Source organism: Homalodisca vitripennis, chromosome 1 (genome assembly GCF_021130785.1).
Source record: "Homalodisca vitripennis isolate AUS2020 chromosome 1, UT_GWSS_2.1, whole genome shotgun sequence".
In the NCBI taxonomy this organism is placed as follows: Eukaryota; Metazoa; Arthropoda; class Insecta; order Hemiptera; family Cicadellidae; genus Homalodisca; species Homalodisca vitripennis.
This window is the reverse complement of record NC_060207.1, coordinates 112,596,904-112,623,183: the sequence shown is the minus strand read 5'-3', so window position 1 is coordinate 112,623,183 and position 26,280 is coordinate 112,596,904. Positions and strand designations below refer to the sequence as shown.

Below are 26,280 nucleotides of genomic sequence, written 5' to 3'. Positions count from 1 at the left end.
CAACAGATTTCTATTAAGACTGTTTCCTAAAGCTTCCTAAATCTTAAATAATAACTACTTTTAAAAAGTATTTACACCCCTGTTTATTTTTATATACCAGCATGTAACATACTATATTATATTAGAACTATCTATTCCCATTGTCTAGTGAGCAGTACCTGGTATGGAAAAGGTGTAGGACAGTGACTCTGAGCTGAATACTGTGAGGATATCTGCCACCCGCCAGAGCAGCCATGACTGACCCATCTACCCAACAGTAGTTCCCCATCTGCTCTTGCCTTACTGTCGGCTGGTCTAGTCCAAATAGCTGACCCATCAGCTCCCCCAGACATCCACACTGATCATCTACCAAGAAATCAAGATATTGTAACTTCTCTTTTGTCAAATCAAGAATCAAGATGTTTATTACAACATAACATTTACAATTATACAACTATAAATAATGTTATGTGAACAGATTGCTCGCCATTGTATACAATGGCAATGACTGTCTTACATATAGAGAAAGTCAGTGTTGTAGCACAATGCCAAGTCCAAATATCTGTCTAACTACTACTAAACTTAATAAGAAAAATTATATGTTAAAATTCATTTACATGTTTCAAACAGACATGGCCAGTTAGTAAAAATAAGTACTTAAAATTGCATCTTATAAAAAAAATCATAATTCACAAAAATAACAAAACTACAATTCAACAGTTGATAAAATATTTATAAATTAAATTACATCAACAAAATAATATACAATAATAACAACCAGAGTCAATAAAGAACCTTAAAAACAGAACATTAAATACATTAATTAATCAGCAACAATAACAGGTTACTAAAATATTTTATACACTAAAACCAAATAAATTTAGTCAAAACTGCATTATAAAATAACACATATAATACAGATTGTCTTACAAAAATTCAGATTCGCTATAGTAAGTATCATGTTCACTTATCAGTAAACATTTTACTGCATTTTTAAAACTAGACATTGTATGCTTCTTCAAATGATCAAGTAACTTATTGTAAAATTTCATTCCTTTATAATTTGGTGAATTTTTAAATAATGTTAATTTGTGAATAGAGAATTGCAGTCTGTCTTTGAAACAAGTGTTATACTTATGTTCGTGCTGAGTAATGAGTTCTCAATTTAGGCGACTATGAAAAAAAATTAAACAATTATAAATATACAATGATGGAATGGTTAAAATGTGCAAGTCTCTAAAAATGTTTTTACACAAGTCCCTTCTATTCAAGAACAACATAGATAGTTCTTATATATCCCTTTTATATCTTAAAACAGAAAAAAATAACTTAACTACTTCCTCATATATGTATTTCATATTGTGATAATGTTTAAAATCAAGCATAATAAACTTCAATAATTTTAGTTTTAATATTAACCAACTCTCTCAATGTGTACATTTGGTAGCAAACAGAACTCGTTTTCTATTTACCATTTCTATGTATGGTCTCCAAGACAAGTTTTTATCAATAATTAACTAATCCTAAAAATGTAATTGTACTAACTGTATATTCAGCAATGAGTTATTGAAATTTATTTCAAAATTAGACAATGCCTTATTTCATTATGTCTGAAATTTTACAACTTCTGTTTTATCATTATTTAAAGCAAGCCTATTGCAACTAAACAACTTGTCCAAATCTGAAAGTGAATGTTCAATTTCTAGTTTTATGTCTTGCTCTCTCTTACATTTTACTATGGATGTTGTATTATCTGCATACAATATCAGACAAGTTTTAACATTATGTGGCAAGTAATTTATAAAAATTTTAAATAACAGAGGGCCTAAAATAGATTCCTGTCTTACACCGTTATTCGTGTTTGCCCATGATGATGTAAATTTAGTGCCATTATTATTGAGTAACATTCTTTGTTTTCTATCGGTAAGATAAGATTGAAACCACAGAGTTGTCAACAAAGAGTTGTGTCTATAAAACCATAAAATCTGTGTTTACTTAAAAGTAATGAGTGGTTTAGGCAGTCAGAAGCGTTAGAGAAGTAACAGAAGACACCAGCAACACTCTGCGACTTATCCAAGGCACCAAGGATTTGTTCAATAATTTCTGATGCAGCCTCAATTGTGGTGTGACCAGAGCGAAAGCCATACTGATTTTTACATAGAAATCCATTGCTCTCTAAATAATAACACATGCTATTTTTTCAAATACCTTTGATATACTGGGTAAAAATGATACTGGCATCTAATTATTAGAGTCTTGCATAGCCCCTTTTTTGAAAACTGGTCATACAATTGAATATTTTAACTGAGTGAGAAACTGACCAGAAATGAAAGATTGATTAATAATATATGCCAGAGATTTTTAAATGTAGACTGCTGTAGCTTAAAGAACTTGAACTGTTTTCATCCCATACAACATACCCGTGGGGGAATGGCATCCTCATCGGCATCAGCCACTGTCCCAGATGGGATCGTGGGTGATGTACCATCCTCGTCTTGTGCTGCAACTTCTAAGGGAGTGGCAGGGCAAGGGGAGGAAGCCACCTTCCCTTGTCACTATTCCAGTGACAAGGTGAAAACCTTTTCCCCCTCTTAGTTTGGCCCTGAAATTGAGTAGTAGCTACCTATCCCTTCCCTTTCCTGATGGTCCCACCCCTACTTTACCAACAACCCCAGACTAAGGTGTTATGTGGACCCTGCTGAAGTCTCGTGGCACTGGGGGTATATTCAGTGTCTACAACGGAGCCTTCTGGGAACCAGGGACACCCAGTCGTAATTACCCTTATCTTCCTAATCGGTCACTGGGAAGATGGACCGCAAAAACCCGGTTCTCGTGGGATCAGAATGGAGAATGAACCAAACCAAAACAAAACCAAAACTGAAACTCAAGAGGTAAGCGAAACTCAACCAGAAGAGCTACCGATTGAACAACTAAGAGTGTCTGAGATGACCCCAATGGAGGAAGACAGACTTCTCTTGTCAGAAGGCGAAGTTCGGCCGGAAGAGCCAAAAAAGAAGCGCTCTCGAGGCGAACTACGAAAGCGGAGGATTAGAAGAGGCTATCGCTAGAGGTGAGCCGATAATCCCCCGGAAAGAAAGGCAGAAGAGGGTGGGAAGAGAAAAAAACCGAGCTCTGATGAAACCAAACAACGAAGCCCGTTCCCTCAAAAGGGAACTTGGTTGTTGTTGGGGCCTCAGAGCAAGGGAAAACTCATTCCGCACCAGCCCAAAAAACAACAAACCCCAAGCTATTCAGGTGTGAAGAGGCAGCGATCGCAGCTGACACCTGAAGAACAAGCAAAGGGAGGGGAGAAAAGAAGGAAGGGGCATGATGGAGGTGTCACTAAGAAGACACCCGAAACATATGGCCGAAAGGATCTCTGTGGAGAAGCTGGCTATTGTCCGGCTCGAACACCCAGAAGTGAAGCTATCGACGGAAGAAGCCAACAACCTGAAGAAAGTGCTGGGCAAACGCGCCTTTAAGGGCAAAAACGTTAGGATGTCCAGCTGTCATGTTGAAGGTGGAGCGATAGTGGTCGCTGTGTTAACACAGAAACAAAAGGTGTGGCTAGAGAAGCAGGTCCAGGAGCTGAGTCCTTTCGAAGGGGTTCAGCTGAAAATGGGCCCAGCTAAAAGTCTGGTAAGGATGTTTAAAGTATCCACTTTTATCCCTAAGGACATCGAGGTGGGACAGCAAGCAAGAGCTGTTTCGAAGCCCTCAAAAACCAGAATGACCTTGACACGGATCAATGGACTGCTGTTGGAGGGAAATCTAGTACCAACGGCGAATTCCTGGTCCTTCATGTGGACGAAGACTCCCTGAAGAAGCTGAAGACTCTGGCGATGCGCCCATTTTTGGGCAGTGACAGGATCACCTTCAAGCTGCAGGGAGGTAATGATCAATAGTGGATGACAGCGGTGCTCCAGATAAACTTACACCACAGCAGAGCAGCTACGGCAACACTCTGCCAGAAGATCCTGGCTGACGACATAGGCGTGGTCCTGATCCAAGAACCATGGACCATATGGCAGCCGTGTGATGGGGATGAGCACCGCTAAAGGTAATTTGATATATGATTCTGGCAGTAACAACCCTAGAGCATGTATATATGTCAGTAACAAAATCAAATCACTAAAAATGGCACAAATGTGTTCTAGAGACACAGCCGTGACAGAGGTTCACTTGCAGACAGGTGATGGCAACATCAGAATCCTGTTTGCATCAGTTTACCTCCCATACGATTCTCCAGAACCACCGCCAACTGCGGAGATGAGGCGGTTTGTGGAGTTCGGAACCCTTACGCGGAGGCACCTGATTGTCGGTTGTGACGCGAATGCCCACCACACCGCTTGGGGGAGCAGCAAACATCAACAATCGGGGTGAGTGCCTCTTGAATTTCATAGTAGAATCTAACTTAGTTTATTATGAATCAAGGCTGTAAACCTACTTTTGTACAAAGAAGAGGTACAGGGGTAAGAGAAGAGGTCTTAGATATAACTCTGACTAGCAACTTTATTGCAACTAAAGTTTTAAACTGGAGTGTGCTTGATGAAGCATCTGCTTCAGATCATAAGTATATCTCCTTTGACATGAGGTCGTATAAAATAAAGGAGACCTATAGAAACCCAAAGAAAACAGATTGGGTAGCTTTCAATGCAGAGCTAAAAAACAATCTAGTAAGGGAAAATGGGTATCAGGGGCAAGGGGTCGAGGACATGGCGAACTCTTTGAAAAACGCCGTGATAGAATCGTACCACAAAGCCTGTCCCCGTGATTGAGAAAAACTCAAGGAAAAAGCATGTTGGTGGAACCAGGGGCTGGAAACCTTGAGGAAAAACCTTCGCAGAGCATATAAATACATGCAAACGTGCAGGGAACTGGGATAGGTACTCTGCTGCTCTAACAGAGTACAATAAAGAGGTGAGAAGAGCTAAGAGAAACTCGTGGAGAGAATTCTGTCAGAGTATTGATAAGGCTCCTGACTGCGCAAAACTCCAAAAAGTCCTAGCTCGAAGCCCCACAAATGCGGTGGGTACTATACTTAGGGAAGATGGGACTCACACCAAGGATCCTGAGGAGACTCTTCAGTGTTTACTGAATACACACTTCCAGGATCGTTTCAAACCAGTGAAAACAGTTGTTAGTGAATGGCGGCGAGAACTTAGAGATAGCTCGTCTAAGGTGGACTGGAACTGTGCAAAGACTGTCATCAACTACTTAGGGATAAAACGGGCCTTGGAGTCTTTTAAGCCGTTCAAATCACCAGGTACCGATGGCATTTTTCCCCGCTTTAACTGCAGGAGAGTGGGGACTTGGTGATACCCCTGCTCCTACGACTGTTTAGAACTAGTCTAGCGACAGGAGTCATACCCTCATCTTGGAGGACCTCTAGGGTTATATTTATCCCGAAGCCAGGCAAACCCTCCTATGAGGTTGCAAAGGCTTATAGACCAATAAGCCTAACATCCTTCTTTGTCAAGAACCATGGAGAAGGTTCTGGATAGGCATTTAAGGGACACAGTCCTCATCAATCGTCCCTTACATCCAAATCAACATGCCTATCAGAAAGGTAAATCTTGTGAAACAGCCCTACACTGTCTGGTTGGCAAGATTGAGCAAGCTATTGAACAAAAGGAAATAGCTTTAGCAGTGTTCCTGGACATAGAAGGAGCTTTTGATAATACGAGTACTCACTCTATAGTGTCTAAGCTTACATCCAGGGGTACGGAGGAAACTGTTGTTAGGTGGATAAGTAACATGCTTAAGAGCAGAAGAGCACAGGCATCTCTGTGCGGAATCACAAGAGAGGTCAAAACGCAGCGAGGATGTCCTCAAGGAGGTGTATTATCACCAAGCCTGTGGAACATAGTTGTGGATGACTTACTCTGGACTCTGAATGAACAGGGTATGTATGCTCAAGGCTATGCAGATGATGTTGTTATACTCATAAGAGGTAAGCATATGGTAACGTGTCTGGGAAATGATGCAGAGAGCACTGGCCATTGTGGAGCGATGGTGTGACGAAGAAGGACTTGTAGTAAATCCTTCGAAGACCGTCATGATACCATTTACAAGAAGAAGGAAACTGGAAATCACACAGCCAGTCCTATGTGGGGGCCAGATACAGTTAAGCAGGGAGTTCAAATATCTAGGTGTCAAAACTGGATGATAAACTCACCTGGAATTGTCATATGGAATACATAATCAGACGATCTCAGACTACATTGATGATGGTGAGACGTGCAGTAGGATGCACATGGGGGCTTTAGACCCGACATGTCACACTGGCTGTACACCAGAGTCATTAGGCCAATGATGGTGTATGGCTCAGTGGTATGGTGGCCAAAAAGTCCAACAGGTGACTGCCGCAAAAAACCTGTCAAAGGTACAGCGGTTGGCATGCTTGGGGACAACGGGTGCCATGAGAGGAACACCAACCGCTGCTATGGAAGTAGTGCTAAAACCTCCCACCCCTAGACATATTCGTCATAGGAGAGGCTAGGATGGCTGCCTACAGACTGAAGTGCAATGGGAACTGGCATTATCACCATGCTAGTAAGCACTCCAAGATCGTTGACATTCTCAAACTGGATATTCTAGAAAATGATGTCTGACAGAATGGCAAAGGTTACGGACTGGGAAAAACCCATTTCAAGTCAAACATTGTTGAGAGGAAGGAATGGTCAAAAGGTGAGCCTGACTACATGAAGAAGGCTCTAACCTGGTACACGGACGGGTCAAAGACTCTGAAGGGTACTGGGGCAGGGGTCTGGGGAGCCAGACCGAGGGTTAACTTAAGCTTTAGCCTAGGTAAACTGGCAACTGTCTTTCAGGCTGAAGTTACAGCCCTTGCAGAATGTGCAAGAGTTAATGTGGAAAGGGGCTACAAAGGCAAAAACATCTACATTAACTCGGACAGCAGGGCTGCTCTGCAGGCCTTGGCCAACCATGACTGTAATTCGAAGGCAGTCTGGGATGCCATAAGGTCTTGAAATTGCTGGCGAAAACCAATAAAGTTATTCTAACTTGGGTGCCTGGACATAGAGGAATCACAGGAAATGAAGGGGCAGACGGTTGCGCTAACTTGGGAGCCAACCGTCTTCTTACCGGTCCTGAACCAACGTGTGGGGGTCTCATATAACTTAGCACGTAGATCAGTTACCAAGTGGATGGCTAACAAACACCTACAACATTGGAGAAACACTGAGGGGAATTACAGGCAAAGCGGATGCTCAAGGGACCATCAAGGAACATTGCAGCAGATGCCCTTAGAATGAGTAGAACGGAGATCAGAAAGGTGACTGGTTTTATTACAGGTCATTGGATATTCCGAAGTCACCTGAACAGAATAGGTATTCCAGTTCAGGAAACACTGTGCAGGAAATGTGGTGAGGCTGACGAAACAGCCAAGCACGTCATATTTGAATGTCCGGCATTACAGAGCAAACGCTCAAGATCCCTAGGTGTTCTTATGCATACGGAAGAGGGGTTGGAACAGGAAAGCATTGTTCAGAAGATCTCATGGTTTTGTAAAGGCCTGGGATTTGATACAGCTTAAACCTGGAGAGGGTGCACAATAAGCCGGATGGCTGAGAGGCAACTACCAGGCCTAGGAAACCTGGCCCTCTGTTAAAAAAAAAAAAAAAAAAAAAAAAAAAAAATCCCATACAACAGACATTGAGTTCCTTAGACTCAAAATGACATTAAAGCTCTCTTGAGCACCTACAGACTTAAATACAAATGAGGCTTGCTTATTACTAGTACCAGTAATATTACTTAAAAGCTGAACAGCCAAATTAATCTGGGTCATAGAACTAGTTTTCTTCATTATATTTGCAAACATGGCAATGAAATATTAGGAAATATGCTGACATCAGTACAAACACCATAATTTACTTTGAGCTTAAAAATATGGCTTTTTAGTGGAGTGATTACCTAACTCTGATTTCACCACCTGCCACACAGTTTTGCTTTTATTTTAAGAATTATTAATATATTTGCAATTATGCATTCTTTGGCAGCAGCACAAACTTTTAAAAATATATTTGTATTCCTTTACATGTTTATTAAAAATAATATTACTACTGGATTTTGTCACTTGGTGCAAAATCCTTTTTTTCTTGCTTGATACACCTATACCATTTGTAACCCGTCTTTACTTTTTTAAGCACTACTAGAATTACATTTACTTTAAATAGATTTATAAGATAAAGAAGATTCAAAACATGTCTTAAAACTGCAGAGGAAAAATTTAAAATTTTGCTGCACTGTGCTTAATTTACAAAACTTCCATGAAATATATCTTTTAGACTCCAATGTATTGGTTATATTCTGCTTTGAAAATATTTTTTGTACTAAGCAATTTTGTGTACAATTTTGACTTTCCCAGTCAAATGACATTAAAAAGGCCCTGCGATCAGACAAACCAAGGTCAATATTTAAAGATTTTCTTTCCATAACTCTCATATTAGTAACAATGTTATCTATACAAGACATAGATCCTTAGTAACATTGGTTAGCATTCTAAAACTACTTGTAAAACCATAACAAGTTCATAAATTTAAAAACACATTTCTTAAATTATAACCTTTACACGACTCCAAAATATCAATCTGATGTAATGTATATCATTTTCTTTTTAGATTCTTTTTTTAGTGCCCTAAATAGTTTTTCAAGTTTAAAAAAAAACTACACTGGAACTATCTGTATTGAGATAAATTGAAACAATAATTATATTTTCACTATAGTATTCAATAATGTCTATACAACAGCTTTCAAAAACAAAATCTTTTTTTAGCCAAACCATTAAATCATCCTTATAATGCAATATAATGCATGCAGGCTCTTCTAACCAATATACAAAAACCTCCTCTAATACCACTTATTCTAGTATAGTGAGAGGCCAATTCAAAACATTCCCAAGTATTCAAAATTGACATCTGACTTTGATTTAACCAATGCTCATTAAGACTAATATATATATATATATATATATGAGACAAATTTTAATAAAAAAAACTGTAATTCAGTTAATTTAGAAAAATACAGAAAACCTTGTATATTATAATGTAGTAACCATTTGGTAGTGTTTATAAAAGTATTTTCTAAAAAGCCAAAATTATCAATGTAGTTTTCATAAGCATCCGGATTGTATAATTTATCTAAAGCCAACTTAATATCAATATTCCCTAAGAATTTAGAACAGTCCATTAATTTTTCCTTATTTATGTTATTTTCATCGTGTGATAGGCAGCAATCCACAGTTTGCACCTGTAAAGTGTAAACCCAATTGTGGTATTGCACACATCATGGGATCCACAAGCAGTAACCAGAACACCTGTTTTCCGTCTATTTTTTGTTTTTTGTTCCCTTAGGACAAGAAGCTTATAAATTGCACTTAGTCCTGTAAGAACCTTTGCGCTGTTTCCGGAGTGACAGGATATTCAGGATGGGTAAAGTTAGGGAGTAGGGGCCACCTCCTATTGAGATCCATGTGGAAGAATTAGGGCACTACATCTCAAAGTCATGTCCCCTCGGAAGAAGGGGAGGCCAGCTCTGAACCAGCCTCTCCAGTCAAAATAGGCAGGGGGTGGCATACCCTTGGTGAGGTTAGCAAGAACCTCTGAGGTTAGGGAACAAACCCCACCAACTCCAACAGTCATCTCCCACAGTAGACTAGACCTATTGAATTGCCCATGAACCCCAGAATCTCGACATATGCGGTTAGTGATGTCCATAAGGTTGCCCAGATTGAAGTGACACATCGGTTTTTGCTGTGCCCAGTGGTGGGTTCAACTGGAAGGTATAAACCAGCCAGAAGTGATCCCTGCTGGGTATTTCGTCAATGTTACTAAAATTTAAAACCTGCTTAGCCAAACCTCCAGGTTCAACAAAGCCTACAGCCTCAAAAAATGTTGACTGTTTATTCAGGTGAAAAGCTAAATCACGTCTATGGTTATCAGCACATACAAGCAACTTTTTCTTTCTCGCTTTTGTTTTATATTGCCTTAAACTTGACCGTTGATTAACATTTGAGAGATTTACACCAGTAGGCTTATAGACACAGATCTCTTGATCAATCTCATCTACAGGTTCATTTTGTAACACTTCAAATAGATTTTTTGAAATAAGGTCAGGCAATATCTTATTTCTATTGCACATCTAACACTTACGATTTTGAGTTATAGGTACTTTCTGCCATTTATTGGCAGAGAGGTTTTCTTATTTGGGACAGCTGTCAAGAGAAACAATGTAAGCAGGAGGTATTTCCCATAGATCCTATTTCATTTACTATTTCATGTTGTTTTATAATTCTCCAACGATTTTGATAGAACTTTCTAATATTCGTATAGTATTTTTCATTTTTGTAGCCTCTTGTTTTAGATTATAAACAGTCAACATAACTGCAAACTGCTTCCAACAGCCATACATTAAAAAATTTCACAAATCTCATTTAATATTTAGTAAATTTCCATAAATAAGTTATTGTTACGTTAATCTAAGATGTATGCACAATTTCAAAGCTTATACATTTAATAGCTTTTGACAAAAAATACGTGGAAGCCAATTGGCATACTTGAGTAATTGAGGGCTTTCAGACGATGTCAATATGATATTTAGGTTTTCTTTTGGATTAGAAACAATGCCTTCAAATATTTTTAGTTTTGAAACATCCTGTATAGAATAAATAATGCATATAACAATGAGCATGAGCAATGTTTTACCTATGATCCTGGAAATCACTGCGGGAACATACAACCTGTACTTCTAAGAAGTACAATTATTTAAAAAAATCATATACAAAAGTTACTAGAAGTAAACAGTTGTTTCTATGTTGTAACAATACCTACCACTGTGTGTTCGGCAATAGATAAGATTTGATGAAAGAATTTCAGGTGATTGCATAAAATTGATTTTCTTCTTCTAAGAAATTGAAACACTACGAGAAGTACTCACGGTGTGAGTGACAACTGAACTGTCTCTCCAGTGTTGCCGCCACATTCAAGCAAGATGGAGGGAATGCAGGTCTGGTGGAGCTGATCTGCTGTATCTTGGTAGCACCAAACATCAGCATGATGCCACGTCCATCCTGCCACAAGCTTTGCCTGGACACATCACAGCCACCTCAATCATTTTATAGACTAATCCTCTATCTAGGAGGTGAAAAAATAATTTGCTTTACACATCTAAGCTAATGCTACTGTAATTATGCACTGCAGAACTATTCAAGGTTTAGTTCAAAAGTTATAGAAATTAAATTTAACCCTTTCACAAGTACATCAGTACATGCATTTGCTAATAAATAGTATTAACGATCCTAGCATACACACGCAGCATCGGTGCACGCGTCTCTACAAAAACTGTCAGCTGATTCTAAACTTCAATGATTGAGGGGTTTTATTTCCAAGTACATTGTAAATAGTACTGTGAAATAATCATCACAAGTGAAATATTTTGAAGCTGCATTTAGTTACTGCAGTGAATAGTTACTTTGTGTGGTTTCCATGTTTATAACCAGCAAAAATATTTTCTATATTTAATTCTTATTTCAAATAAAACACATTTTGGGTATAGTTTTGCTGTTAAATACTCACCATTGTTTACTATACTTCAAAATTTATGCCGACTAACTTTAACCCTTTCATAAATATATCACTTTGCTTATTTGCTGCTGATTTAGCTACCAGCAGTGATAACTTACCTCCCATCAGCAATAAATTCAGGAAGAAAGTCTGGATGGTCACGCTCCCTTGTTCTCAAAAAATGCGAAGGGAAAAAATTTCATCTGATAAGGCTTTTTATAAACCTCAAACTTTAATTTAATATTCACAAGAGATAACCACAGTTGGTTTAACAACATCTTTGCATTAGTCAGATTGTTATATTTAAACCTAAATAGTCATAAATTACTCTAATTTAATTATTATGTTACAGCCCCTTCTTATCACAATGAATTTACCACCTCAATTGTATTTCAATATTAACCCAAATAATTATATAAATATTTTATATTTGTATTTTAGTAAGTTTATATTTTAAATTATTCTAAGCAGTTTATATTTGGAGTAACCAAGTGTTGTGCACTGAAGATCTTTCACTGAACCAAGATTTTTATAACTATTTTAGTTTTTACACAAAAATATAAAAACAATTATTAAATGAAATTTAAGTAAAACTTCTTGTTTTATACCATAGTATAATATACAAATGTGATGTAAAAATGCAACTTTTTCAGAGTTGAAAAAAGTTTAACTTGGTTTGGCCTTCTTCTACATGTACAAAAATAATGTCCGGGACTGAAAGGATTAAATCAAGTATCCAAAATGTTACGAGTGTACCATGCCCAATAATAAACAACATGATTACCAAGGTGGATAGACCAGTATAGTTGAACCAGGCATTACATTTTTGACGTAAACGGGATCTACAAAGAGCCAAACTTCAGGGTCCACATCTTCCTCTCCCAAACTGAACTCTTCTGAAACTGTAATAAGCATATTTTAATAACTGCACCTTTTCAACAATAAACCATTGAATAAAATGCAACCAATCGTAAACACATAAAGTTTAATAAATAGTAATAAATTTATAAAGGAACTCTTCTTTAATACTTACTTAGTTACTTATACATTTAGTTGTATCTAAATTGCTTACAATGTTGGTATGCAACGTAGATGAGAAGTTTATGTTTGGTTGCAAGGTTCTGTTATGGGGCAGAAACTATCAGGGAATTTTTACATTCAATTTTTAATTGGTTACAAAATTTATGATTCTCAAAATAAGAGGCAGTTTTTTCACTAATTTTATGTCTTAAATAAAAAGTTTAAAATTATGCTGGGTCAGAAACAAGTGATTTTTCTGGTGTACAACTATAAGTTAAATTAATGTGTTCCATATGGTTTTTATATTTAACATAAAAAAAAAATAATAAATATAACGTGAAAATGCAAACACTGGAGTTTATAATTGTTTAAAATTGCTTGCTTCCTCCCCACACAGAGAATAAGTAGAAGACTATGCTATTGAACTAAGCAGTGGTAAACATTTTTCAATGACCTTTTACTGTTGCAAATACTAAGACTTTGAATAGTAAAAATGCTGTTTGATAACTTGTTTTCCAGTTTAACCACCAGGTTAGTCCAACAAACTCATTGTCCAACGTAACCCCAAATAGTTCAACTAGTTTTGTTGAATTCAACTCTTCATTATCAATACAAATTGCAAGAGCATTTGAAATGATTTTATTTTGCCTTAGCATAGTTTGGATGAGCATCTTGTGTTTTATTCAATTTGAACCAATTTTATGAGAAGAAATAGTTATTTAGTGCAAGATTCAATTTTCAGTGCCTCTTGGTTTCTTTGCCTGGTTATGAGAATGGGCAAAGTATCAAAATGATGTCATTGATGTCATTTACATTGATAAGGAACAGTAAAGACCCCAGAATTAAACCCTGAAGAACCCTACTCTGAAACAATTCAGGCTTGAAAGGTGAATATGAATTTTAGATTTCTCAGCATGCTCTACCATTACAATATGTAATCAGTTTTCTAATCATGATGAGAACCAGTTTAAAGTAAAATTTTGAATACCCAAGAAGATCAGTTTTGAATGAGAATAACCGAGTCAATATAGTCATAGATCACCGTTGTGCTTCCACACAAATTCCATCCAACTCCATCCAGGAATTCAGGGAGAATTTGTTTCAATTTATTTATCAGGTTCAAAATGGTTAAAAGTATCTATTTTTTTTTTGTTTTTATTCCTTGTCTGTGTATGAATTTGCCTAATTACTTTCTAATATTTTTGTTTAGGGGGTAATTACTAATTTCTTTACAGTTATCTTTTATATTTCTAGAATTGGATTTCCTTTCTTTAATTATTTACTAGAGTTATAATTGCAGATTGGTGCAGGTTTTATCTGCAGGAGTGCAGTGTTACAGATTTTGTACTTTATGTTTTAAGAGTTATTTTTTCAATATAGCACAATGTTAGTAATAATATGTACCACAATAAAATGATTGTTATACCATTTCAACCACCTCGTCGGGTTGACGATATCGTGGCATAGGGTATGGGACGATGGCTTTGTATGAATGGTGATGGATGAATGTCTGTTAACTTCCTTGTAAGTTTTATTCTATGTATTTATTTTTAGTTTCATAGAAAACCTTTGTTTCATTTTATTACTTTATATAAATAGAGATTATAATTTTTGATTGTAAAATAGTAATGTAAACTGTATTGTGGATCTTGTTTTACAGTAATAGTAGAGTTTATTAATTTATGGTTAGGTGTAAGAGAGGACTTAATAGTCCTAACCTCGCCAATTGAATATGTTTTACGTTGTATTCAATAAAGACATTTCATTTCATTTTCATTTCATTTCATTTCATTGTTACAAATACAAACTAATGTTTACCAAGTCACTTACAGGATTGATGTTTGTCAGTGTAGTGACCGATGATGAAGAGCCTGGAACAGGCCTTAGTCACATAGTCCACATGCAGAGAACAGGCTCTAACTGCACTGTGTGAGCCTCCCTCATGATGGAACATATTCACTGAAGCTTTCTCAGCACGGACCAGACGCTGCAACCTCTCCACTAGACTTCCCCTTCACAAAACAAACCAAGACCAATTATAAGTAACTGTTTTACAATACATTTCTATTAGAATAATCAGGAGATTGCTGAAATTTAGTTATTCTTTCCAATTATCTCTGATCTAATTTGGCCTTATATAAGCAGTTATTTTATTTATATATTTTCAACCATAACTCCAGTTATCCAAATCAAGTGATGCAAACACAAACCAATCAAAGCAATAACCAACTTATGAGTTCTTGCTTCTTTGTTATCTAGGTGTATTGTAATATTTGTGGAAATTCCAGTTAATATGCAACAATTTAGATGTTTGCATTAACTTAGAAATAAAAGCTTTATTAACAACAACATCACTGTATACAAATTGCCTTATATACTAATTGTAACATCAAAGTTTAACAGAACCTTTTTATACTTTTTCATTTCAAACCACTCTAAAATTACCTTAAAAAATCCTCATTGTTGCCTGTTATGTACATTCATGGGAACAATCTGTCATTCAGTCTACAATTAAAACAAAAAACTGATTTTAACCCAACTTTTTAATTTTTTTTATCATGCAGACCATTTTACTAAAGTCACTCTCCAAGGCCAATATTTGTCACTACTTTTGGTATCCATAAGCCCCCTTTGTCATATTCCAAAAATATTTATTACAATTATATACAAGGTGTGTCCAAAAAGTATCCGACCTTGAAGTCTGGCATGAACTGACGGTTACTCGGCGGCAACGGCAATCTGGTCCCCTTCAAAGTACTCCCCTCCACAAGCCACTACCTTATTCCAACACCTCCCACTTCCTGAAACACTCCTTAAATTCATTTTGCGGAATGGCTAACAGGTCCTTTGTCGCATTTTGTTTTATTTGTTCAACTTCGTCAAATCTTTTTCCTTCCAAAGCAATTTTTAATTTCGGAAATAGCCAGAAGTCACAAGGAGCTATGTCAGGACTGTAGGGAGGCTGTCATAGTTGGTTGATGTCGTGTTTGACCAAAAAACGCTGAATAAGATTTGAGGAATGAGCTGGCGCGTTATCGTGGTGCAGGATCCAGTCACGGCTTGTCCACAGTTCAGGTCGTTTCCTTCGCACTGCATCTCATAGCCACCTTAGGACCTCAAGATTATACTCCTTTTTTACTGTCTGGCCTCTTGGAGTATATTCGTGATGAACAACACCATCCTGGTAAAAAAAAACTGTCAGCATTGTCTTGACATTGCTTCGACTTTGTCTTGTTTTTCGGCCGTTGCTCTTCACGAGTTTTCCACTGTGAAGATTGAGCCTTTGTTTCAGGGTCGTAGCCATAAACCCATGACTCATCACCAGTAATAACTTTTTAAATAGCCCTGGGTCACTTTTGATCAAATCCAGATTGTCCTGTGTGATTTCAAGTCGACAGTTCTTTTGGTCTTCTGTCAGCAGCCGAGGAACAAATTTTGCTGAAACACGGTTCATTTTTAAATCTTCGTGTAAAATGTTACAAACTGACGATTTTGGTATTCCTAAATCTTCTTCCAGCTCTGGGACAGTCAATCGACGGTTTTCATTAATTACTGCACGAACACGTTCAACATTTTCAGCATTTCTGGCCGTTGAAGGCCTGCCAGATCGATCAACACTCTCCACTGATATGCGGCCATTTTTAAACTGCCTAAACCACTCTTTTATTTGTGTATCGCCCATAGACACGTCACCATAAACTTTCCGTATCAGTAATCGTCTCTGATGCTGAATTGCCAAGTTTTTGGCAAAATTTAATGCAAATGCGCTGCTAAACATGTTCAGTCATATTGAAATGCGACGCACACACACGGCAGTACTGTACGGAACAGAGCGCTGTGACTCACTGAGTGACCGGATCATATTCAATACCTAATATGGGAAGGAGAAGGCTCACCCCTCCCCTCCAATAACCGGTTCGAGCCAGTCGATTACGCCGCGGCCGTCTACTGGTCAGCGGTCGGATACTTTACGGACAGACCTCGTACTTAGGAAAATTTAAATCAAATTTGTAACATTGTGTACTATTTCCTGCCTTTAAAGTAAATTTTCTCCTACAATTTTGAATATTTCGTCTCATATGGGTTTGCAGTAATCTTTTACACTTAAAAGAGAAATTTCCTTATTATTTACTACATAGATATGCTTAGAAGAATAAAAATGGAATCTGTATAGTCAGATGCTGTCTTTCGACCCTCATCCCCCACAATTATGAATCTTGATAATGATAAAATAAAACATTTCCCAGTTCTGTCACATTGTACATTTCATGCATGCCATTGCCCTGTTGCTTCAATCCTCACTCGCTGGACACATTAACTTACGGACAGTGACTCGTTCATTTATTTGTTAAAAGTTGCATTAGCTGATTTTTTTTTAAATATAAATCAATTCACTAAAATGAGAATTGAGATGTCTGTGTGAGTACTCTTGATAAAAGGTCCTACAGACTTTATGGTACATTGGTTCCTCTTAGTCCAAGGAAGAACTCTGAGTTAATTTTGGGAGCAAAAGTAAAAGGGCAGTCTATCTATCTGTCTGTGTAATAACTCTTACGTTACGTTCTGTGGTCCTTACTCCAATGTATTGGGTTATTTATTTCTCAAGACATACCAAAATAATTTAAAATGTATAAAATAATTATAATGAGACGAACAATTTACATTAATCAAACAATGTTACATTTGAGATAACGGTTAAGCTAATGATCAACATTATCTGATTCTGAAAACATTATCACTAAAGGTTTAGTAAATAAGTCCATTCTCACCTTTTCACTCTTGTGCGTTTGGATTTACAAGCTGAGTCAAGCACAGTCTCGTTACAAGATCGTGTTGCAACAACTTCCAGTGGAGGAGGAAATGATAAAGTTCCTGAATCCTTTTCAGTCTGAGTTTCCTTAAACAGATTATTACAAATCTTATAAAAGTAACAATAATTGTATAGTATTTCACATTTTAAAACACTTACACTAACACAATTTTAGAACAAAAACCAAAGTAACTTTGAATATAGCAACTGGGAACTACTATACTAACCTCGGAAGATTTTGTATTGGGTGAAGTGGAACACTCTATTTTTAAATCTGGAGATTGTATACTCTCTTGAGACAAAATTTCCTGAATCTCCTCTTCACAGTTAGAAGCTTCTGATGTTACTATTGCATTCTCTTGAGATAATGCCTCTTGAATGTCAATATCATGGTCAAATATTTCTGATCTCTCATCTTCACAAGATGTCACCTTGTGAAAACTTAATCCACTATGATATACAGAATTTCCTTTTTCTACCAATTTCACACCCTGATCAAAATCTCGATTCAAATCTTTTCTAATTAATTCTATCTTTTTACTGTTCACAGAGTCTCTGAAATCGTTTTCTTCACATGAACTTTCATCACCAAATTCTTCAATAACAACATCACTATCCGTTTCAAAAGTTTTTTCTTGATTTTTCCAAAGCAATAAATCATTTTGTACCTTGCAAAGAGACTTCTTATATTTAGTTTCTGTTGTTAACTGATTAATCTCTCTTAGGTTTGAAAAATCAATTTGGTTTTTCTGCAAAATAACATATTATTATAAGTGCCCATAAAAATTATAATACAATTATTTTAAAGATGTAGCACAAATTCCAATTATTAATAAACACTTCATACTTTTAATATGAAACATTGTTATTTAGAAACCAAAGTATGAGAGATATTTACTAATTCTATTATTTAATAATAACTTACCTTTTCTATCTTTAAACAATCATGAGGAGCTCCATACAGTTGTTCCACACCAGATAGGATTATTTCCTCATCAGAAGTCTTATTTTTTCTATCAATTTTTCTATTGCTTGTAACACCATTTGTAGTTTGATCTTCAAAACTTAACTTTTTCTTGACAGTTTTCTTATGACTATTAGCGTTATGTATTTCAACTGATATTGGTTTTAGCGATTTTGTACACTTTTCCACACTTTTACTGGAGAAGTGTAAAGACGGTTTTTCAGCAAAACATTTCTCTTTAGGCGGTTTTTTAATCATTTCAGGAATGGCTTCTTCTGCTTCTTGAGGTATTAAAACATCAATTATCCTACTATTCTTTTTATTTGATTTCTCTTTATATGCATTTCTTAAAATATGAGAGTGCACTTCGTGTTTATGTTCTGATTTAACCTGTGATGAATAAAATAAATTGGCATCTGCTGATAAAGGTAAGGGGGACAAAAGTTGTTCTACGTGAGAAAAAAAGATTGGAAATTGTCTAATATCAAATTCAGAGTCAACACATGGAGTACTTTCAATTTCTTCAACAACACAGTTCTTTTTATCAAGGACGTCAATATTTAAAACAGACATATCATTAAAACGTTCCAAATTGTTGTTTTGGAGTTTTTGTCTTACCTCTGTCGAGAACATAGGATCTGTTGAAAATTTTTTATCTTCGTTAATACTGGACATCTTCATACCAAGTTCCAACACTGGTGAAAGGTTTAATTCAGAACTTTTTATATATGACAATTTTAGTGTATTTTTCTTATTTTTATTGATTAACACCATTTGAGATGGTGATGTAGTTATTGGTAAGTGATTTTTATCAGGTGCGGTATCCAGTAATAGGGAATTAATTTCTGAGAGGTGCTTATGAATTATTTTGTTTTGATAAGATTTAGACAGATTTTTATTACAACTCTCTAGATCATGTACATTGACTCTAGAAGAACATATATGTTTTTTATTTGAGGTTGATATAGTTTCATTTGGAGAGAAGAAAATGGAATCTTGGTTTTTATGAATAAATTTGTTTGAACTAGGTATTTGAAACTTTGGCTCCACATGTGCAGTAGCTTTACATTTAAAGTTAAGTTGGTCAGTCTTATTTTTCAGGCTCAAAGCCAAAACAGATTCTGCTGATACTGGAAGGGAACCAGAATCTTCATTTATGACAGTGCACTTGGAATCTTTCTTGGGAATTTTAAAGCTTAAAATAGGAGAACTACATTCACCATTTTTCTGTGAATTGAAAGGAACATTTTCAATCCAGTCTTCCAATGGAGTCTCAACTGATGGATTTATGACACAACCATGTAAATTTGAAGAAATTTTATTCTGTTTCATTCCAAAAAGTTCAATTGGTGATATGTTGTCTTTATTCATTTCATTAGGTACATTTACTTCTTCTCCAACAACCCAAGATCTTTTATTGTAACTAACTCCTAAAACTGGAGAAAGAGGTTCATTAATGTTGTTCAAATTTGTACTTTTTAAATTTGAAGGTATTGAAATGTATATTGGTTTATTAAATACATCTTTTGCACTGTCATATGAGTGAACATTTTTAGTTTGAATGCATTTTAAAGAATGGGGAGATACAGCATTAACTAAATTATTTAAATCTGTTGGCACTAATTCATTTAAACCAGAGTACTGTTTACAAAATGATATTGTATCAATAAACTGGTTTGAGCTCATTTCTTGAATAACAAGATTCTTCTTATTTTTATTTTCAAGAGGCCCATTCATTTCATTTCTCTGATCCATACCTTCATCATTTACAACATAATCATTAGGAATTGACTGAATAAAACTATTGCCTAAGACAATATCCGAACACAAAGCAAAAGTGTTTGAATCATGTTTACACCCTATAAGGTTTTCAGAGTGTGTAAATCTGCAGCCTAATGTGGGTGAAAGGCATTCTTTATCTTCTTTTGAATTTGACAAGACATTGGACTTACAACCTCCTAATACAGGAGAATGTATTTCTGAGCCATTCAGAAATTGAACTTCATCCTTATTTAAAGTGGTAATATTATCGAAGTGATCACTATTTAAGGAAAATTTTGGATCATTTAAACACACTTTTAAGATGGTGTCAGAGCTGATTTCTGTATCTAAATTACACATCTGATTTTTAATTTTCTTTGACATTTGATCTAAAGATTCCTGTGTCTGTTTTCTTTTCAATGATGAAGTTAAAATTTGACACGTATTTTCTACAACATTTGGATTATTTTTCGCTGAATCATTCAGTACGGAATCTTTGATATTATTAACATTTACTTTTGCTGGAAATTCAAATAATAGTGAAACTTCTTCTTCAGTACAAGTAAATGTTTCATTTTTGTGGGGTTTATTAAAACTTTTTTGTAATGTTCTAAATCCTAAATCATTACCTTTACCTTTTAGTTTCAGAGATAGTTTATTTATTTTTCCATATTTAGATTTTTTTGATTTCTTGGAATTCATCAGTTTAGATTTACAAGTCATGCCATCATTTTGGTTGAGGACTGAAAGTATATTTGAAATGTTTCCAGGCACTTCAGAGGTATTTTCTGACAATTTATCACAATCATTTGGGAATACATATGCAGAATAAATCTCCTTAAAAGGATTTCTATTTTGAGGTTTTATGATTTCTTGTCTTTTAGTTGTAATTTCTTTACTATTAATAGGAACCACTGGAGACAAAACTTGATCAAATTCAAGTGGGTGTGTAGATTGTAACATATTTTCCAAATTTGTTGTATCAACATTATGTGTATTTTGACTGCTAAAATTGCTGATTTTGGTCTTAAAAGGGGATTTTTTAATTGCACAATTCCTCTTTTTAACGCCTAATGCAATGTCTCCATTTAATTCTTTATTAGATTTATGTTTAATATTTGGCTTAACTCTGCATGTTAAGGGCTGTGATGGCTGACAATCTTCAAATTCAACTCTCTTCAAAGAATCTACATCCAAATCAGATAATCCCTTTAAGGCTGTAATAGAAACTGTTCTATGTAAAATCATTTTCATCTACATATTTCTTTCACATAAACCTGAAAACAAAAAGAAAATTATGTCAGAACTGTAATATAACAGTTTACATTTTAAACAAAATACAGTGTGAGTTACAAGTAGCCTACAGATACACTCTGTTCAGTTTTTGATGGATAAAGATGTAGGGATGGAACTCGGGACACCTTTCTAGGAAATAGAAGTGAACTTTTTATTCACTGTTACAACTTTGCCCATTCCCCAAAATGGGATTTTGGGGGTGGATCAAAATTTTTAAATCTAAAGATCCATTAAGTGACACCTTATTTGAAAGGTCTTGATAAAAGAAGAACAGTGGAAACTCAGTACACTTCTATTCAGTTGCTTTCTATTTCAACTCAGTACAGAATGGCAGCTTATTGAAATTAATTCAGTTAAAAGCATGAATGGATCCTGCTCAACCTTCAATGGACAAAGATAAAAAAATGAAAATCTGGACAACTTTCTAGGAAACCAAAGCAAACCATTTCCCCAGAATGGACTTTTTGGGGGACAGTTAAAATTTTTAAATGTAAAGTTAACATAGCACTAGTAATTATAGTTACGTTAAGCAATAAAACGACTAAAACTTACTAACCTGATTTTTATATAAGATATTCAAACTACAGTTTGACAATGTCCAAACCTCATTAGAAAATTCTTGATAAAAGAATAACAGAGTTTACTAGAGTTTAATGTCACTTAATGGGCCGCCTTTACATTTAACAATTTTCGGCCACCCCACCAAAAATTCCATTCTCGAGTTCCATCCCTCCATCTTTATCCATTAAAAACTAAATAGAGTATATTTGTACTTTTAACTCACACTATATATATAATGTGTGTGTAACATAAAGAGCATCTAACATTTAGTACAGGTTTGATTAGATTCTATATTTTTTTAATCCAAGTAGGCTAAAATAATTTTTCAGGTAATAATTTAGACAAGTACTAATTAATTAATATTGTCTAATATGTATGGATCTAAGCTTTATATTTATTAATTTTCCCAACAAATAGTTGATGCAATGTTTTTAATGTAATGAGCAGAGTTTTTAACAACTTCAACTTTTTCCTACAAAGCAATTTCATTAATTTAAATTTGGTAATTTGATTTCCTAAAAGTTGATAAAAGTTTTTTTTATGTTTGTAGCACTGGTGACAAGAGAGAACCACAAAAATTTGTTATATACCCAGGGAGTTGTTATCGCATAATACAATATGATAATGAACACCTTTATATCTTCAAAGTTAACTGTTAACAGAATTAGTGTTCTTTTTTTAATATGGTAGGCTATATTTGTTATTTTCATAAGGAAACGTTTTATATATATATATATATATATATATATATTATATATATATATATATATATATATATATATAATATATAGAGATATACGTAGGCATTTTCATCCAAAATATTTTTAAAACTAGACTATCACTTTAAGTCCAATAGGCTAGTATTAACATAGTCCACCTAAAGTTTTAAAGGCAACTTTTTCTCATATTAACAAATGTGGCTCACTACATGCTTAAGTTATAGATTATAATCACAACTACAGGTGTAGTGAGCCATGTGGTGACCCTTATCTTTCACAGTCTACCGCTAGAAGACTAAGCAGAAGCTTTTTTATTACTTCTGTTACCAGCACATGGTATTGTTTAAGTCTATTTTCTGCTATGTGTATGAGTTTGCACTTTGTCTTTATTTGATATTGCTTTATTTTTTTAAATTAGTGTATAAGCAGATAGGTAAATCAAAATGGGCGGTTTAAGCTATAAAAACAGTTTTTTGTAAGGAGAGATTTAGGAGACTCCCGGCTCTGGGGTTTCATTACCCATGAACCATGTTTTTACAAGTGAGTTCCTATGCCTAATAATAAATATACAGTATACCCTACATTTTACTTCCCAACTCCTCCCTTTTAAGAGGTAGGTAGCCTACCATTCTGACCTTTTTCTAAAACGTGTTTCAACTGTAAGAAATCTGACAACTTTTATAAAGGAGTGGTTATGGTACCAGAGCCTACTGGATGTACTCAAAATGGACTTTTAATGACCTCCTCCATGCTTAAATATTTTTACATTTTTATTTTTGTGAAAGTAGTACCGTAAGTACAGTGTACTCTTGCATACCTTTTGACATATTGTTTAGTTGGGTTTTCTGGTCCAAAGTAAGTTTGGGGGAGGTTAAAATTTTAGTTTGTTTTTCAAGAAGAAAGACATTAATATACATATGTTTTAGAAAGAATTTGATCAAAATCGAACAACTTTTATAACAGAGAAAGAATCAAGAAGTAAAATGTAGTTTGAATACTTACTATATCGCCATAGAAACATGTTGCAAAATGTTTAAAATATATAATTGTATAGTGGAGATTGGCTAACCTTATGATCTCAACAAAAAAATGGATCAGCAAGCCTTCCTAGATGAATCAACGAAATTTGTAATGCACTAACAATAGTACTGTTTTATATAATAAATACAAATAGCATTTTTGTGTGTTCCACTAACGGTGCGCTATCGTGCGCCTGGAGTTGAGAAGGTTGGGTGTACTAAGTTACGAAAATATTGAATTATCCGTACAAAATTAAATGAATGAACAATGTTTACTTTAGCCACATTACCTAAAACAATCTAAAACTACTATTAAAAATTTCTTTAAATTGGCTAGGCCTAGTATACTTTCATTTTCAGAAAGAATTTTTAGGTGGCCACAAACCATATATTGCATATAAAGTGTTTTTATTTATGGTTATATCTCAATTAATCCATCAGTCTTGGGGACCAAGAGGAATATGGGTTTCTGGGTTGGGGAAGATAACAAACTAAGGAGTAAGTTAGGTATAAGAAGAGGGGATAACAGGGTTGTCAAACCTTCAAGCGAGAATTTGAGCACAACATTTATGTGTACCACCTGCATTTGAATCCAATTTAAGAGTTTTTCGTACTGTTTTCTGTTTTTTGTCATTATGGTCACAAAATCTACCTTCATTTATAGTCCTGTTAGCTATTGTGCAACTTCTTTGGGCATCTCACTATTATTTTTCCTGATCGATTACATTTAGTTGTGTAGCCATTTAGATTTAGTCATTATTCTTTTTTGATTCTATTGAGAGGTGATCTACATAATCAATGTAAATGTTTTGTGAGTGCACTTTGACATATACTAATTATTGTATCATAATGGAGAGAAAAGATGTTGTAAGGTTTTATTTTACTTTGTAATACGAAGTTAAATGGTTGGTGTAGTTCTAGAATAGCGGCTATTGTCAGCCATTGCCTTGTTACTTGGAATAATATGGTTAGGTGAGTTTGTTAGCTTTTAGTTCTCAAGCATTAGTGATCAGCCTATTGGAATTTTATATTTTACTAGTCGAAAGTAACTTATCTTGAGAGATGTTTAATGTTAGCTGTCTTTCATGAGGTATTGCCGTAGCGGGTAAACTTTAATAAAGGGCCCACACTCGTTATTCGGTTGTTTTTATCAAATGGTTCGATGTTTTTATTCTAAGAAATAATTCAATATTACAATTGATTTAAATTAGCATATGATTTAAACTTATTATTTATAGTAATTTTAATGTTTACATTTCCTTTAGAAAAACAACAAAATGTGAAGTGGCTAAAGTAAACATTTACCAATAAAATGGTTGTAAGGCTAAAAAGAAGTCCCCCTCCCAGGATCTGGGAGTGGAAATCGTTGCGTTAGCTAAAATTAAGTTAGCCTAGGCCTATACATGACACCTGCTATATCAAAATTAAACTTTCTTGTTACAATGCTATAATAAATCATTATTATTTTTGCCTTACCTACTGATCCAAGCTATATTCTGGAATCAAACATTCCGATGTTATAATTGAATAACAAACTTTTCTTTGAGTTTGATGCAGTATTCTATTCATATTTTTCTAAAATAACTAACCAATAACTCTATTCTATTAAGAGGAAAACAGTAATAAAAAGTTTAGGCAACTGAGAAACTGACGAAATAAAAGAAGTAAACAATGGACAGATATTAGATTAAATACAACTCTTGTAGCAAGCTATGTACAAACATTACCGAGTTTGTTCTAAGGTAATCCATAAAATGACAGAATTCAAGAATATGACAGTATGAGTAAGTATAAACACACTTATTTGTATTTACACACATTCAGAAACACTGTTACCCGCCGTTCGCACCGCCATTGGTCTTTGTCATTTGTGACTTATTCTGTGGCTTGGTATATGTACCATGAAACCACACGTACTTTATCTTCAAAGTTTCGTAAGAGACGTTATTACATGCGTCTACAAAACTAGTGATGGGAGAATCGAATACTTTTAAGAATCGAATACAGTGAATTCGAATTCACGCCCTGTATTCGTATATGTATTCGAATACTTGTATTCGAATACTTTTGCTCAGCTGAGCGTTTTTTAACAGACAGGTCTAGCTAGACCTGTCTTTACTTGTTTGTCACGAATTCATCACTGTATTCGAATATGTATTCGAATACTTTGGCTTTTGGTGCCTCGTATAAACAAGTCATACCCATGATATACGAACTTCAGAAGAAATATCTTTGTTTACCTGCTACTTCAGTTCCGTCTGAAAAGGCTATTTTCCACTGAAGCCAGAAAACCTCAATAATATTTTGTTTTTAACACAACTATATAAAATAAATATTCATATTTGTTTTTATTACTTAGAACTGTAACTCAGTTATAATATATCATTGCAATAATATTCTTTGTGTTTGAAGGATATTTTTTTTTTTTTTTTTTTTTTTTTTAATTAGTAATTAAAAAAAAATTACTAATTAAAATTAATAAGTAATTAATAAGTGCAAACGAACCAGAAGGAATCATTCCTGAGTCAGAAAAACAGAATTGTGATAAATTTGCGTTTATGTCAATCCC

The 26,280-nt window shown here is 34.9% G+C and overlaps 1 protein-coding gene across 2 annotated transcripts in view; it reads right to left on the bottom strand.

Annotated features, from left to right (window-relative positions):
- LOC124369459 overlaps positions 1-25,400 on the bottom strand; it is a 44,792-nt gene extending 19,392 nt beyond the window's left edge. For both annotated transcript variants that reach the window (XM_046827470.1, XM_046827473.1), the window contains exons 1-8: positions 25,188-25,400; positions 18,317-21,393; positions 17,619-18,140; positions 17,351-17,478; positions 14,412-14,593; positions 12,346-12,463; positions 10,936-11,084; positions 159-345 (exon numbers count right to left, since the gene is read on the bottom strand). In XM_046827470.1, the coding sequence (XP_046683426.1) occupies positions 159-345; positions 10,936-11,084; positions 12,346-12,463; positions 14,412-14,593; positions 17,351-17,478; positions 17,619-18,140; positions 18,317-21,370 (4,340 nt within the window). In that variant the 5' untranslated portion in view covers positions 21,371-21,393; positions 25,188-25,400. The remainder of the gene's footprint in view (positions 1-158; positions 346-10,935; positions 11,085-12,345; positions 12,464-14,411; positions 14,594-17,350; positions 17,479-17,618; positions 18,141-18,316; positions 21,394-25,187) is intronic.
- Positions 25,401-26,280: the final 880 nt, after the last annotated feature.